The following is a 15,313-nucleotide window of genomic DNA, read 5'->3' on the forward strand; positions in this document are numbered from 1 at the left end:
AAGCTGTTCCATTCCCCCCTCATCATTATTGTTGCCTTTCTCTGTATCTTTTCCAACTCTAATATATCTTTTTTTGAGATGGGGTGACCAAAGCTGCACACATTAGTCAAGGTGTGGGTGTACCATTGATTTATATAGTGGCATTTATATAGTGATATTTTCTGTCTTATTATCTATCCCTTTCCTAATGGTTCCTAACATTCTGTTCGCTTTTTTGGCTGCCGCTGCACGCTGAGTGGATGTTGTCAGAGAGCTATCCAAGATCTCTTTCTTGAGTGCTAACAGCTAATTTCAATGCCATCATTTTGTATGCGTAGTTGGGATTATGTTTTCCAATGTACATGTGTGACGTGACAGCATTACTTTGCATTTATCAACATTGAATTTCATCTGCTATTTTGTTGTCCAGTTTAGTGAGGTCCTTGTGTTTAATGAGGTCCCTGTGTAACTCTTCGCAGCCAACTTTGGACTTAACTATCTTGAGTAATTTTGTATCATCTGCAAATTTTGCCACCTCACTGTTCACCCCTTTTTCCAGATCATTTATGAATATGTTGAACGCACAGGTTCCTGTACAGATCCCTGGGGGACCCCGTTATTTACCTTTCTCCACTGTGAGAACTGACCATTTATTCCTACCCTTTGTTTCCTGTCTTTTAACCAGTTATTGATCCATGAGAGAACCTTCCCTCTTATCCCAGGACTGCTTACTTTGCTTTAGAGCATTTAGTGAGGGAGGCTTTCTGAAAATCCAGGAACACTATATCCACGGGATCACTTCATGCTTGTTGACCGCCTCAAAGAATTCTAGTAGATTGGGGAAGCATGATTTCCCTTTACAAAACCCATGTTGACTCTTCCCCAGCATATCACGTTTATTTGTGTGTTCTTTACTATAGTTTCAAACAGTTTTGCCTGGGTCTGAAGTTAGGCTCACTGGCCTGTAATAGCCAGGATCACCTCTGGAGCCTTTTTTAAAAATTGGCATCACATTAGTTACCCTCCAGTCATCTGGTACAGAGGCTGATGTAAGCAATAGGTTACATACCACAGTTGTTGTTCGAATGATGGTCCCTATTCTCTTCCACGGAGGGTTGTACACACGTGCCATGAATCCAGAGCTGGAGATTTTGAAAGTAGTAGTGTGCCTTGGTCCACACATGCGTACTCGCTACGCTTCATGGTTTTGTCTGAGACGATAAAGGGCAGGGCGGGCTGACCATGCCCTCATTTCCTTCTCACTGCCACATGGTCCGAATGTGATGCACTTTCTAAAATGCAGGGGGGAAAAGATGGTTTTCTACCTGTACATGGTTAGTATTTTTGTTGGTTTTACAGTAATTTAGTTTTTAGGATTGTTAGGGACTTCAGGATGCCATTCTACCCGTCTCCTGCTCTCCCACCTCACCCTCCCTAGCAACCCGGTCTGGGTACTGGGTTATGCCGAAGACATGGGGGTTCAGGATCTGCACCTCCTGCCATCACTCATTCTTGGTCAGTGACGAGCTAAGCACTGCCTTTACTGCTTGGGAGAAGCCCATGTTGCTTTCAGGTGCCATATCTGCCTCTCCTCCCCAAGCCGTACCCGGGCAGGCTGGGCTCTCTGCCTCAAGAACCACCTCATGGAGGTCGCCATGAGACCGCAGTCAGACCCCTGCTAGGGACTGCCCCCACAGTACATCAGCCTGAGAAGCCCAGGAGTGCACCTCCTACCACAGAGACCAGGTCCGGTTCAACTGGTACCAGTGCTATGGACCCAGGCAAGGGCCGAGTTGTCAGGCTGAGACACATGTGCATAACATGGCAGGGAGTCTTCCTCCAGGCCCAAAAAGGACACTGCATCGCCTACAGGTTCCAGCCATGGAGAAGCAGCATGTTCCAAGGCTTACAAGACATCACACAGAATGCCAGCTCCACCATGCCATGCACCCTTTCCAGGTCAGTCGGTGCCACTGAAGCCAAGAAAACCCTGGGTTCTGCGGAAGTGCTCCATTCCAGCTCTGCTTCCGGTTGCGGGGCGCATGCCGGGAGCACCAGGGAGGCAGAAGTCAGCACCCGAGCCACAAGAGCTCTCTGCATTGGAGGCGGTGAAGTGCCTTCGTCTTCAGGTGCAGTTGCCACCGAAGAGGGTATGCTTTCCTACCTTGAACTTACCTCCTTTGGGTCATGTTCCCGCCTGCTCTCTGCGGCTCCTGTGGTTCCGACAGTACCACAGGCTCTGGCTTCTCGACATGGGAGGACTCGGACAGAGCACAGGGTCCGCCCCTCCCGTAACGTCGCTATGACTATCCAAAAGTTCCATCGGCTCAGTGGCAGTACCCGCCCTTTCCCCAGCAAGGGAGCCATCGGTGCCTCACTCATGACGATCACGTGACAAAGGGGACTTAGATCCCTCAGGAATCGAGGACGCACATCAACGTCCTGGAGTTTCGAGCTGTGCAGAGGGCGCCCCGCGCCACGCATTTCTCCCATCCGTGCACACGGTCACCAGCGCTCTGCGAGGAAGCAGTTCCTCTGTGGGTCACCTACAAGATCCTGTTGTCAGCAGCCTATCTCCCCGGGAATCAGAACGTGATTGCAGATTCTCTGAGCCAGCAGTTCATGGGCGCTCCACGACACCGTGGTTGCCGACATTTCCACTTGCGGGGAGACTCCAACTACCAGAGTCCTTTTTGCCTCCCATGCCAACAGCAAAGGCACCCAGTACTCCCTGGGGAGGGGGGTGGGGCAGGGCTCGGCACCCGCTCTCAAGGCAATGCCCTAGTCATCCACTGGTCAGACCATATCAATTGCACCTTTTCTTCCCTACCGCTCCTGCCACATGTTCTCTGCAAGATCGGACAGGAGAGAGCAACAGTCATTCTGAGAGGTCTCAGAGTAGCAGCTGTGTTAGTCTGTATTCGCAAAAAGAACAGGAGGACTTGTGGCGCGTTAGAGACTAACCAATTTATTTGAGCATAAGCTTTTGTGAGCTACAGCTCACTTCATCGGATGCATTCAGTGTAAAATACAGTGGGGAGATTTATATACATAGAGAACATGAAACATTGGGTGTTACCATACACACTGTAAGGAGAGTGATCACTTAAGGTGAGATATTACCAGCAGGGGAGCGGGGTTGAGGGGGGAGCCTTTTGTAGTGATAATCAAGGAGGGTCATTTCCAGCAGTTGACAAGAACGTCTGAGGAACAGTGTGTGTGTGTGTGGAGGGTGAGATAAAAATGGGGAAATAGTTTTACTTTGTGTAATGACCCATCCACTCCCAGTCTCTATTAAAGCCTAAGTTAATTGTATCCAGTTTGCAAATTAATTCCAATTCAGCAGTCTCTCTTTGGAGTCTGTTTTTGAAGTTTTTTTGTTGAAGTATTGCCACTTTTAGGTCTGTAATTGAGTGACCAGAGAGATTGAAGTGTTCTCCGACTGCTTTTTGAATGTTATAATTCTTGACGTCTGATTTGTGTCCATTTATTCTTTTACGTAGAGACTGTCCAGTTTGACCAACGTACATGGCAGAGGGGCATTGCTGGCACATGATGGCATATATCACATTGGTGGATGTGCAGGTGAACGAGCCTCTGATAGTGTGGCTGATGTTATTAGGCCCTATGATGGTGTCCCCTGAATAGATATTTGGACACAGTTGGCAACGGGCTTTGTTGCAAGGATAAGTTCCTGAGTTAGTGGTTCTGTTGTGTGGTGTGTTGTTGCTGGTGAGTATTTGCTTCAATTTGGGGGACTGTCTGTAAGCAAGGACTGGCCTGTCTCCCAAGACTTGTGAGAGTGATGGGTTGTCCTTCAGGATAGGTTGTAGATCCTTGATGATGCATTGGAGGGGTTTTAGTTGGGGGCTGATGGTGACAGCTAGTGGCGTTCTGTTATTTTCTTTGTTGGGCCTGTCCTGCAGTAAGTGACTTCTGGGTACCCTTCTGGCTCTGTCAATCTGTTTCTTCACTTCAGCAGGCGGGTATGGTAGTTGTAAGAATGCTTGATCGACATCTTGTAGGTGTTTGTCTCTGTCTAAGGGGTTGGAGCAAATGCGGTTGTATCACAGAGCTTAGCTGTAGACAATGGATCGTGTGGTGTGGTCCGGATGAAAGCTGGAGGCATGTAGGTAGGAATAGCGGTCAGCAGGTTTCCAGTATAGGGTGGTGTTTATGTGACCATCGCTTATTAGCACCGTAGTGTCCAGGAAGTGGATCTCTTGTGTGGACTGGTCCAGGCTGAGGTTGATGGTGGAATGGAAATTGTTGAAATCATGGTGGAATTCCTCAAGGGCTTCTTTTCCATGGGTCCAGATGATGAAGATCTCATCAACGTAGCGCAAGTAGAGTAGGGGCATTAGGGGACGAGAGCTGAGGAAGCGTTGTTCTAAGTCAGCCATAAAAATGTTGGCATACTGTGGGGCCATGCGGGTACCCATAGCAGTGCCGCTGATTCGAAGGTATACATTGTCCCCAAATGTGAAATGGTTATGGGTGAGGACAAAGTCACAAAGTTCAGCCAACAGATTTGCCGTGACATTATCGGGGATACTGTTCCTGACAGCTTGTAGTCCATCTTTGTGTGGAATGTTGGTGTAGAGGGCTTCTACATCCATAGTGGCCAGGATGGTGTTTTCAGGAAGATCACCGATGAATTGTAGTTTCTTCAGGAAGTCAGTGGTGTCTCGAAGGTAGCTGGGAGTGCTGGTAGCATAGGGCCTGAGGAGGGAGTCTACATAGCCAAACAGTCCTGCTGTCAGGGTGCCAATGCCTGAGATGATGGGGCGTCCAGGATTTCCAGGTTTATGGATCTTGGGTAGCAGACAGAATACCCCAGGTCGGGGTTCCAGGGGTGTGTCTGTGAGGATTTGTTCTTGTGCTTTTTCAGGGAATTTCTTGAGCAAATGCTGTAGTTTCTTTTGGTACCCCTCAGTGGGATCAGAGGGTAATGGCTTGTAGAAAGTGGTGTTGGAGAGCTGCCGAGCAGCCTCTTGTTCATATTCCGACCTATTCATGATGACAACAGCACCTCCTTTGTCAGCCTTTTTGATTATGTTGTCAGAGTTGTTTCTGAGGCTGTGGATGGCATTGTGTTCTGCATGGCTGAGGTTATGGGGCAAATGATCGCTCTGTTCTGGCCTCGCCAGTTCTGGTTTCCATCCTTCTCTGCACGTCAGTGCTGTGACGAAGTGGGACTGTTAATGTTTTATCTGAATATTGTGGCAGTGCCTCAGTTTCCCTTATGCAGTTCTTAAGTCTCTAGATGGTGGGATAAGGGTGCATGATCATTGCAGAGCCCTAGAGGGCAGGTGTGTGCAGGGGTCTGGACAGAGAGAATGGCCGACGCCCTGTTTCCTGGCCACTGATGGCCTGGGCCCTTCCCCCCTGCAAGGTGAGAGCTAAAGGGTTGGAGAACAAAGGAATCCGGTGACCTCCTGGCCCGGGAAAGGGACAAAGCCCAGAAGAGGAGGGGCTGGAGGGTGAGTCAGTTGGGGCTGGCTGGGGACATGGAGTGAAGTGCAGATGTGGTTGTCTGGCTCACTGCCCCCCAAAATGGACCCAGCTGAGGGGTCCTGTTCTCTGTACCTACAAGCTCTGGTTTAGACCATGTTCCTGTCGTCTAATAAACCTTCTGTTTTACTGGCTGGCTGAGAGTCACGTCTGACTGCGAAGTTGGGATGCAGGACCCTCTGGCTTCCCCAGGAGCCCGCCTGGGCAGACTCGCTGTGGGAGGGGCAGAGGATGCTGAATGCTCCGAGGTCAGACCCAGCAAGGAGGGTGTGAGCTGTTTACCCTGCAGACAGTCTCCTCCCAGAGAGGAGGCTCCCCCAGAGTCCTGCCTGGCTGCGTAGGGAGCAGTTCCAGAGCATTGCCCAGGAACTCCATGACAAGTCCATCCCCCACTTCTGCTGCCAATGTTCCCAGAGCTGCTCACACAACATAGAGGAAGGATCTGGCATCCTGATCCATATACGCTCCCCATAAAAGCTTGTTTTTTGGGTGGGCATCTTCACTAGAATGGCACTATTTGTCGGCAGGGCAAGACATCCTCTCTAGTAGCAGGAAAGAGGCCACGAGGCTCCTAACGGGCCAAGAGGAAGCATCCTGAGGACATGGACATTCCCCTTCTTCTGGACTGCCTTCTCTCCCTGAAGGCGTCAGAACTCGCACTCAACTCCATCAAGGTGCATATAGCGGCTATCTGTGCCTTCTATCCCCTGTGGAGGGGCACTCAGTCTTTGCACGCCCCTTGACTAGCAGGCCTTGAAAGGGCCTCCTATGGACTTATCTGCCCATTCAACTCATCGCTCTCCAATGGGACCTCAACCTTGTCCTCACGCCATTGATAAAACCACCCTTTGAACCTCTGGCCTCCAGCTCTCTGTCTCTCCTTTCCATGAAGGCTGCCTTCCTGGTAGTTATTACTACCCATCTCACGGTAGGCAAACTGGGGGCCATGACAGCGGATCCCACATTCCTTAAGGACAAGGTTTCTCTGTGTCTGCACCCAAGTTTCTGCCAAAGGTTGTATCCTGTTTTCATGTCAACCAGCCCGTACGCTTACCTGCCATCTTTCCAAAGCCTCACGCCTCAGCAGAGGAGCGGCACCTTCACTCTCTTGACCATTCAGCAAGACTCCTAGGCTGTTTATGGCGATAGCTGACAGGATTAAGGGGCAGGCGATCTCCACACAGAGGATCTCTAAGTGGGTTTCGGCGCACATTACCCTCTGCTATCGGCTGTCAGGACTGTCTCTGCCCCTTGGGGTACGAGCCCATTCCACAAGAGCACAAGCATCGGCTACAGCCACGTTTCACGACATGCCGCTTACAGACATGTGGGGCGGCCCCATGGAGCTCGGTACGAACCTTCTCTTCTCATTACACCTTGGTGTGCGACCCTGCAACGGATGCCTCGTTCGGCACAGCTGTTCTCCATTCCACAGTTCTGTCCTCTTCCTCGTACCCTCCTCCTGACTGGGTGCTGCTTGTTAATCACCCTCAAGGGAACACAATAGAGACAGTCACTTGAAGGAGGAGGAGGTTACTTACCTGTAACTGGAGGTTCTTCGAGAGGTGTGGTCCCTATCTGAATTCCAGTCCCACCCTCCTTCCCCTCTGCTGCGGGTCTGTGCCATTTGCAGTGGAGAAGGAACTGAGGGCGCAGTCAGTCCACCCCGCCCTTTTATTGCCTCATATGAAACCATGAGGCGGAGCAAGGGCACATGTGCGGACCAACGGACACTACTGCTTCCAAAATCTCTGGCCCAGACACATGGCGCATGCGTATAACCTTCAGTGGAATTCAGATAGGGACCACACCTCTCGAAGAACCTCCAGTTACAGGTAAGTAACCTCTTGGCAGTTCTGCGATTTCATATATGAGTTCCTTCAGAACTCTTGGGTGATGCTGTCTGGGCCTGGTGGCTTATTACTATTTAATTTCTCAATTTGTTCCCAAACCTCCTCTATTGACACCTCAATCTGGGACAGTTCCTCAGATTTGTCACCTAAAAAGAATGGCACTCAGGTGTGGGAAACTCCCTCACATCCTCTGCAGTGAAGACTGATGCAAAGAATTCATTTAGCTTCTGCACAACGGCCTTGTCTTCCCAGAGGTACTCCTTTAGAACCGGCATTGTCCAGCGACCCCACGGACTGTTAGCTAGGTTTCCAGCATCTGATGTGGTTTACATTTTTTTTGCTGCTTGTGTTTTTTGCTAGATGCCCTTCAAATTCGTTTTTTCGCCTTCCTAGTTACACTTTTACACTTGCCTTGCCAGAGTTTAGGCTCCTTTCTGTTTCCCTCAGTAGGATTGTGACTTCCAGTTTTTAAAGATGTCTTTTTGTCTCTAACCATCTTCGTTATTCCGCTGGTTAACCATGGGCATGTTTTGCTCCGCTTCCCAATTGGGGGTGGGGGAGGTATACGTATAGTTTGAGCCTCTGTGATGGGATTTTGAGGCAGGGTGAAATGTACCAGCGATTCTGAACTGGGAAGGGCAGCAACCACATAGGGCAGCTGCCAGCTCCATGCCCTGCAGCCAGATCTTGGCTGCAGGGGCCAGAGTCACGGAGTCACAGGGGCTGGTCTGTTCCCCAGTCTGTGATCAGTCTCCTGGGAGTGACCCCTTTAGTGGGCCGGGCCCCAAGAACCTCCCCAGTTGCACAGGGCCAGGCAGGACAGCAAGACTGGGCCTTGGGCACCAGCGACGCTGTCTCCCTGCAGCAAGTCCAGCCCAGTCTGTGCCCTGCGGAACCCTGCACCGTTCTCTTCCACGGCTGCACGATGCTCCCAGGAGTGTCACAGTGACACTGGCAGTCTCTGCAGAGCAAGGCAGCCATGTGTTAGCCCCTGGCTCCTGCCTCTGAGCAGCCTGGGTCTGCGCAGAGAGGCCGAGGCTAAGCCAGAGACCAGCCTGGCCAAGCCTGAGGAACCAGCCAAGCAGGGATGGCTCCCTCCCTCATCTCCCTTAGCTCCCCAGGTCTGGGCTTCTGAGCTCCTCCAGAAGGCAGCCTGTATCCCAGTCCCTGAGCCCTTGTTCCCCAGGCCTGCCAGCCAGGTTTCCTGCTGCTACTTGTGGATGGTTCATTCTTCGGCAGGGTCTTTGTGTTGCTGGACCCACTGTTGAGCCTGTTCTTCAAAGGCTTAATTTGTTCCCCCAGACAGACAGCTATCCCCTCCACACATGCACACTGTTAATCCTTTTGCAGCCACTGGGCAGCCGTGCAACATACAGAGGGAAACTGAGGCATGCCTCAGCTTCATCTAACCATTACAGAAAACTTCCACTTCGTTACCAAGGGCAACTCGGGGGAGTCCGTGGCGGGATCTGGGCTTGGGGAGCAGCGCCCAGGAGTGGGCCCAGGAGGCCAGGGATGACTGACCTGGCAGCAAAAGGACACAGCCCCCAGGTTTCTCTCCTGGAGAGGGCTGTGGCTCAGCCTCCCTTCTCCAAACTGGGCCAGGCCCAACCCTGGTGCAAGGATGAGGGGGGAGCAGCTCCCGCTCCTGTTAGGCAGGAGCTCCCCAGGCAGACGTGGATCGCTGGCCGTGTTGGGGGCATGATGGCTTGGCAGCACCGTACGGCGGGTTGGCCACGGGCGCCAAGGAGCTGGCTCTAGGGGGCACCCTGGGATCACCTTCCACCTCTGGCCAGCGTCACCCACCTGGACTCCAGCCAGCGGCTAGGTAACAGGTGTCCTCTCCCGGCAGGTGGAGGGGAGCGAGTCGCACACAGGCAGCAGCCTCTCCCTGGCCCGGGTGCGGGCGCCCAGCGAGGTGTCCAATGGCACCAGCAAGTCGTCCTCCCATGGCAAGAGCCAGCGCAGCTCCTCCACCTACCACCGGCAACGGCGGCACAGTGACTTCTGTGAGTGCCAGGCTGCCCCGCGGCTCCCGCCCACAGCAGCGGGCCCCTGGCTCTGAGGCCCCTGCACCCTGAGGGCCACCGGCTGTGCAGAACCCCGTGGGGCACCGGGGTGAAAGGGCAGCTGGGCGCCAGGGGCTGCCCAGGGGTTCTGGGGCACGGGTACGGAGGGTTGTGCGGAGTTCAGGGGAGAGCTCAGGGCTGTGGGGAGTTCGGGAGGGGAGTGGGCAGTGAGTTTGGGGAAGGGGTCAGGGCTGTGGGGGGCAGTGGGGAGTTTGAGGGAGGGGTCAGGGCAGTGAGGGTCCGTGGGGAGATGGGAGTTTGGGGGGAGAGGTCAGGGTAGTGGGGGGCCGTGGGGAGTTTGGGGGGAGGGGTCAAGGTAGTGGGGGGCCGTGGAGAGTTCAGGGGGAGGGGTCAGGGCAGTGGGGGCTGTGGGGAGTTCGGGAGGGGAGTGGGCAGTGAGTTTGGGGAAGGGGTCAGGGCTGTGGGGGGCAGTGGGGAGTTCGAGGGAGGGGTCAGGGCAGTGAGGGTCCGTGGGGAGATGGGAGTTTGAGGGAGGGGTCAGGGCAGTGAGGGTCCGTGGGGAGATGGGAGTTTGGGGGGAGGGGTCAGGGTAGTGGGGGCTGTGGGGAGTTCGGGAGGGGAGTGGGCAGTGAGTTTGGGGGAGGGATCAGGGCTGTGGGGGGCTGTGTAGAGTTCAGGGGAGGGGTCAGGGCAGTGAGGGGCCATGGGGAGATGGGAGTTCAGGGAAGGGGCCAGGGTAGTGGGGGGCTGTGGAGAGTTCAGGGGGAGGGGTCCGGTCAGTGAGGGTCCATGGGGAGAAGGGAGTTTGGGGGGAGGGGTCAGGGTAGTGGGGGGCCGTGGGGAGTTCAGGGGGAGGGGTCAGGGCAGTGGGAGCTTTGGGGAGTTCAGGAGGGGAGTGGGCAGTGAGTTTGGGGGAGGGGTCAAGGCTGTGGGGGGCAGTGGGGAGTTCGAGGGAGGGGTCAGGGCAGTGAGGGTCCGTGGGGAGATGGGAGTTTGGGGGGAGGGGTCAGGGTAGTGGGGGGCTGTGGAGAGTTCAGGGGGAGGGGTCCGGGCAGTGGGGGGCTGTGGGGAGTTCAAGGAGACTGTGACTGAGTAAAACCCTATGGGACAACAAGGTGGAGTCCCCAGCGCCAGCCACCCCCGCCTGCTGCCCCCTCTACCCAGGCTGGGTGGCAGCCAAGGCTGCCGTGCTCCCAGACAGGATATCAGAGCTATCCCCTGCCTGCAGGTGGCCCCTCGCCGGTCCCCATGCACCCCAAGAGGAGCCCCACAAGCACCGGGGAGGCAGAGCTGAAGGAGGAGCGGATGCCCTCGCGTAAGGCCAGCTGCAGTGTGGTGAGCAGCGGGCGCGGGATCCCCCCCTCCAGCCCCATGGTGAGCAGCGCCAACAACCCCAACAAATCCGAGATCCCTGACCGGCGCAAGGACAGCACCATCAACACGGTGAGGGCGTGTGCTGGGGCAGGGGGTGGGCTCCAGGACGGACAGCAGGGGTGGGGAAGTGGGGTGGAGAAGGGGACAGGCAGAGGGATCTGGCAGGAAGGGTATGGCCAGCTGGGCTGGGTGACAGGGTGGTGTGTGCCCCAGGGGATGGGGAGCGGGGCAAGGTGCCAGGGGGAGCAGCATGGGCCCCTGGGAGGGACGGAGGAGTGTTGTGTGCCCCCAGGGGGGACAGGCAGTGGGGCGGGGGCCAGCGGTGTGTGCCCCCGGGAGGGATGAGCAGTGGAGCCGGGGAAAGTGGCGTGTGCCCCTGGGGGATGGCCAGGGTGCTTTGGGCAGCAGCGTGTGCCCGTAGGGGACCAACACAGTGTTTTGGGGAGCAGCATGTGGCCCCGGGGGAAGGGCAGGGTACCTTGGCGGGTGGTGTGTGCCACAGGGCATGGGCGGTAGGAGGGGTGCCAGGGAAGTGGCATGTGGCCCAGAGGACGGGCCTGTCTCCTAGGCAGCTGGTGCTCCCATGTCCCTGCCCCTTCGGGTGGCGGGTAACGGGTGGGCCCCACAGATCTTGGGCTCAGCCCCGCTCGGTCCCTCGCAGAACAACATCCCGTCGAGCGTGATGACGCGGAGGAACACGTACGTGTGCACGGAGCGGCCCGGCGCCGACCGCCACTCGCTGCTGCACAACGGCAAGGAGAACAGGTAGCTGGGCTGAGACGGGGGCTGGGCTGGAGGGGCCCAGGGGTCTGATCCGGGAGGAGGCTGGATGGGCCCAGGGGGCAGTGGGGGGATACCAGGTTCTGAGATGGGGCTGCCACAGGTGGTCGCTCTCCCCTCCCTCCAGGAAGGGCTACTGCGCTGGGGCAGGCTTTCAGGCAGTGGGGTGGAGCTCTTGCCCCCCGCCCCGGGGTGTGAGGGGTAGAGGCAGCTGCCCTGAGTCTAGGTAAGGCTGGGGGGCGGGTAGGGGACAGAAGGGATGGGCAGTGCTGGTGGGGGAGAGGAAAGCCTTGGTGGGGGAGGAAGCTGGCCCTGCCCCTCCCCCACAAGCATCAGCCATGACTGAGGTGCAGCCGCCCCCAACCCCCTGTCACGGAGTCCCTGGGCGATGCTCTGGAACTGCTCCCCATGAAGCCAGGCAGGACTCTGGGGCAGTCTCCTTTCTGTGAGCAGCCTGTCTGCAGGACACACAGCTCACACAGCTTCCACCTTCCTGGGTCTGACCTCGGAGCATTCAGCCTCCTCTGCCCCTCCGTGCACTTCCCACAGCGAGTCCGCCCAGGCAGGCTCCTGGGGAAGCCAGAGGGTCCTGCCCCCCAACTCCGCAGTCAGACGTGACTCTCAGCCAGCCAGTAAAACAGAAGGTTTATTAGACGACAGGAACATGGTCTAACACAGAGCTTGCAGGTGCAGAGAACGGGACCCCTCAGCTGGGTCCATTTTGTGGCCAGTGAGCCAGACAACCCCGTCTGCACTTCACTCCATGTCCCCAGCCAGCCCCAAACCTCCAGCCCCGCCTCCTCTGGGCTTTGTCCCTTTCCAGCCCAGGAGGGCACCTGATTCCTTTGTTCTCCAACCCTTCAGCTCTCACCTTGCAGGGGGGAAGGGCCCAGGCCATCAGTTGCCAGGAAACAGGGTGTCGGCCATTCTCTGTGTCCAGACCCCTGCACACACCTGCCCTCTAGGGCTCTGCAATGATCATACACCCTTACCCCACCACCTAGATACTTAAGAACTGCATAGGGGAAACTGAGGCACCCCCACAATATTCGGAGGAAACATTAAGAACAGGCCCACTTCGTCACACCCCCACCCCTTCCTTCCCGTGGACCCTGGCCGCCCTGGTTCCCGTCCCACTTTCCACTTGCCCTGTTCCAGTGCGTCACGGTTAGTACCATGACAGATCCTAGGATAACCTCGCAGGGCCCCTTCCCCCACCAACCCCCCAGTACCCCACGGGCAGTGCCATGATGGATCGGAGGATAACCTCGCAGGGCTCCCTGACCTCACCGACGCCCCCCCGCCCCCCATCCCTGCGGGCAGTGCCATGATGGATCCCAGGATTACATTTTAGGGCCCCCTTCCCCTGCCAACCCACTCAGTTCCCTGCAGGCAGCACCATGACAGATCTCGGGATAACCTCTCAGGGCCCCTTCCCCCACTGACCCCCCAGTGCCCCGTAGGCAGTGCCATGACAGATCCAGGGTTAACCTCGCAGGGCCCCCTTCCCCTGCTGACCCCCCAGTGCCCCGTGGGCAGCACCATGATGGGTCCCAGGATAACCTCAAAGGGCCCCCTTCCTCCACCAACCCCCGAGCAGTGCCCCACGGGCAGCACCGTGATGGATCCTGGGATAACCTCCCAGGGCCTCCTTCCCCCACCTACCCTGTGGGAATTATGGGGAAGGGAGTACATAAGCAGTGTGGAGGAGAGGGGTGCGTGGGCATTGATAGAGTACTAAGTGCATGGGAGGAGAGGGGTGCGTGGGGGTTATGGTGCAGGGAATACATTAGGGGTGGGGAGGAGAGGGTGTGTGGGGATTATGGGGCATGGGGTGCATAGGGGGTGGGGAGAAGAGGGTGCATGGGGGTTATGGGGCAGGGGGTGCATAGGGGGTGGGGAGCAAAGGGTGCATGGGGGTTATGGGGCAGGGGGTGCATAGGGGGTGGGGAGCAAAGGGTGCATGGGGGTTATGGGGCAGAGAATACATAAGGGGTGTACATAAGAGGCTCACAGTGGGGCTCTCTCCCCTCCCCCCAGCTCCATCGCCAACCGGGTGCCCCCCGCGTCGCCCTCCAGCCACAGCATCGCCACGTCGTCCTCGGACCGCACCCGCCTCTCGCGTGGCACCACCATCCGCAGCACCTTCCACGGGGGCCAGGTGCGGGACCGGCGTGGGGCCGTGCAGAACGGGCCGCCCACCTCCCCCACGCTGTCCCATGAGGCCACGCCGCTGCCCCAGAGCCGCAGCCGCGCCACCTCCAACCTCTTCAGCAAACTCACCTCCAAGCTGACGCGGAGGTGAGTGCCCCAAGCCCAGCACTCGGTGTGGGGCAGGGGTGCTGGCTGTGGGGGGGACACTCCCAACTCCTCCAGCCCATGTCTCTCCCAGCAGGGGGCGCTGTGGGGGGCTCCCAGCTACTCTAATTCCAGCCTCTCTCAGCAGGGGGTGCTGTGGGGGAGTTCCCAGCCTCTCTCAGCAGGGGGCGCTGTTGGGGGGCGGGGTGGGGGGTGGCTGTGGGGGGCTCCCAGCTACTCTAGTCCCAGCCTCTCTCAGCAGGGGGCGGGGTGGGGGTGGTGGCTGTGGGGGGCTCCCAGCAAATCCAGTCCCAGCCTCTCCCAGCAGGGGGCGCTGTGGGGGGTGGGGTGGGGGTGGTGGCTGTGGGGGAGCTCCCAGCTACTCTAATTCCAGCCTCTCTCAGCAGGGGGTGCTGTGGGGGAGCTCCCAGCCTCTCTCAGCAGGGGGCGCTGTTGGGGGGCGGGGTGGGGGGGTGGCTGTGGGGGGCTCCCAGCTACTCTAGTCCCAGCCTCTCTCAGCAGGGGGCGGGGTGGGGGTGGTGGCTGTGGGGGGCTCCCAGCAAATCCAGTCCCAGCCTCTCCCAGCAGGGGGCGCTGTGGGGGGTGGGGTGGGGGTGGTGGCTGTGGGGGGCTCCCAGCTACTCTAATTCCAGCCTCTCTCAGCGGGGGGGCTGTTGGGTGGCTGTGGGGGGCTCCCAGCTACTCTAGTCCCAGCCTCTCTCAGCAGGGGGTGGGGTGGGGGTGGTGGCTGTGGGGGGCTCCCAGCTACTCTAGTCCCAGCCTCTCCTGGCAGGGGGTGCTGTGCGGACCCCCAGGTTGGGCCCCAGGGTCTGGGCGCCAAGTTTCCCTGCATGAGCCGTGTGCCTGGGCACCTCCTGCCTCTGGTCTCAAGCTCTCTGCTCCCCCTTCACTCCGGCCTTCTCTGTTTCAGGGTCACTCTTGACCCGTCTAAGCGGCAGAACTCTAACAGGTGCGTCTCTGGCGCCTCTGTGCCTCAAGGAGCCAAAATCAGTAAGTGCCGCAGCTTCCGCTCCCCCCTCGCTCTGTCTCCCCCTCGCTCTGTCTCCCCCTCGCCTGCTCTCCCTTCCTACCTTTTCTTTCTCACTCCAGGTCCTGTGTTGCACTTCCCCAGCCTGGAAGCCGGGTGATCTCCCAGTGCCCGGGAGCTCTATTCGCCCGGGAGCTCTATTCGTCCGGGAGCTCTATTCGGGGAGGGGGGTGGGATGTGGCTGGACAGCAGGGAGCTGTAGGTGCACCGCAATCCACAGGGCACGCGTCCTGTGCCCAGGGGCTGAGTGGCTGGGCTGTGGCTCCTGTGCCCAAGGGCAGTGTGGTCCTGTCACGGAGTCCCCGGGCGATGCTCTGGAACTGCTCCCCATGAAGCCAGTCAGGACTCTGGGGAAGTCTCCTCTCTGTGAGCAGCCTGTCTGCAGGACACACAGCTCACACAGCTTCCACCTTCCTGGGTCTAACCTCGGAGCATTC

At 57.4% G+C, this 15,313-nt stretch overlaps 1 protein-coding gene across 2 annotated transcripts in view; it reads left to right on the forward strand.

Annotated features, from left to right (window-relative positions):
* The window catches only part of MARK4 (microtubule affinity regulating kinase 4), a 60,180-nt gene that overhangs the window by 39,798 nt on the left and 5,069 nt on the right, over window positions 1–15,313 (forward strand). Inside the window, exons 12-16 of one of the 2 annotated variants that reach the window (XM_084612702.1) lie at window positions 9,199–9,355; window positions 10,605–10,819; window positions 11,412–11,515; window positions 13,571–13,831; window positions 14,760–14,839. In XM_084612702.1, the coding sequence (XP_084468828.1) occupies window positions 9,199–9,355; window positions 10,605–10,819; window positions 11,412–11,515; window positions 13,571–13,831; window positions 14,760–14,839 (817 nt within the window). The remainder of the gene's footprint in view (window positions 1–9,198; window positions 9,356–10,604; window positions 10,820–11,411; window positions 11,516–13,570; window positions 13,832–14,759; window positions 14,840–15,313) is intronic. The other variant, XM_084612701.1, reaches the window with a different exon arrangement.

The sequence above is a fragment of the Lepidochelys olivacea genome, assembly GCF_965140295.1.
Source record: "Lepidochelys olivacea isolate rLepOli2 genome assembly, chromosome: 23".
In the NCBI taxonomy this organism is placed as follows: Eukaryota; Metazoa; Chordata; order Testudines; family Cheloniidae; genus Lepidochelys; species Lepidochelys olivacea.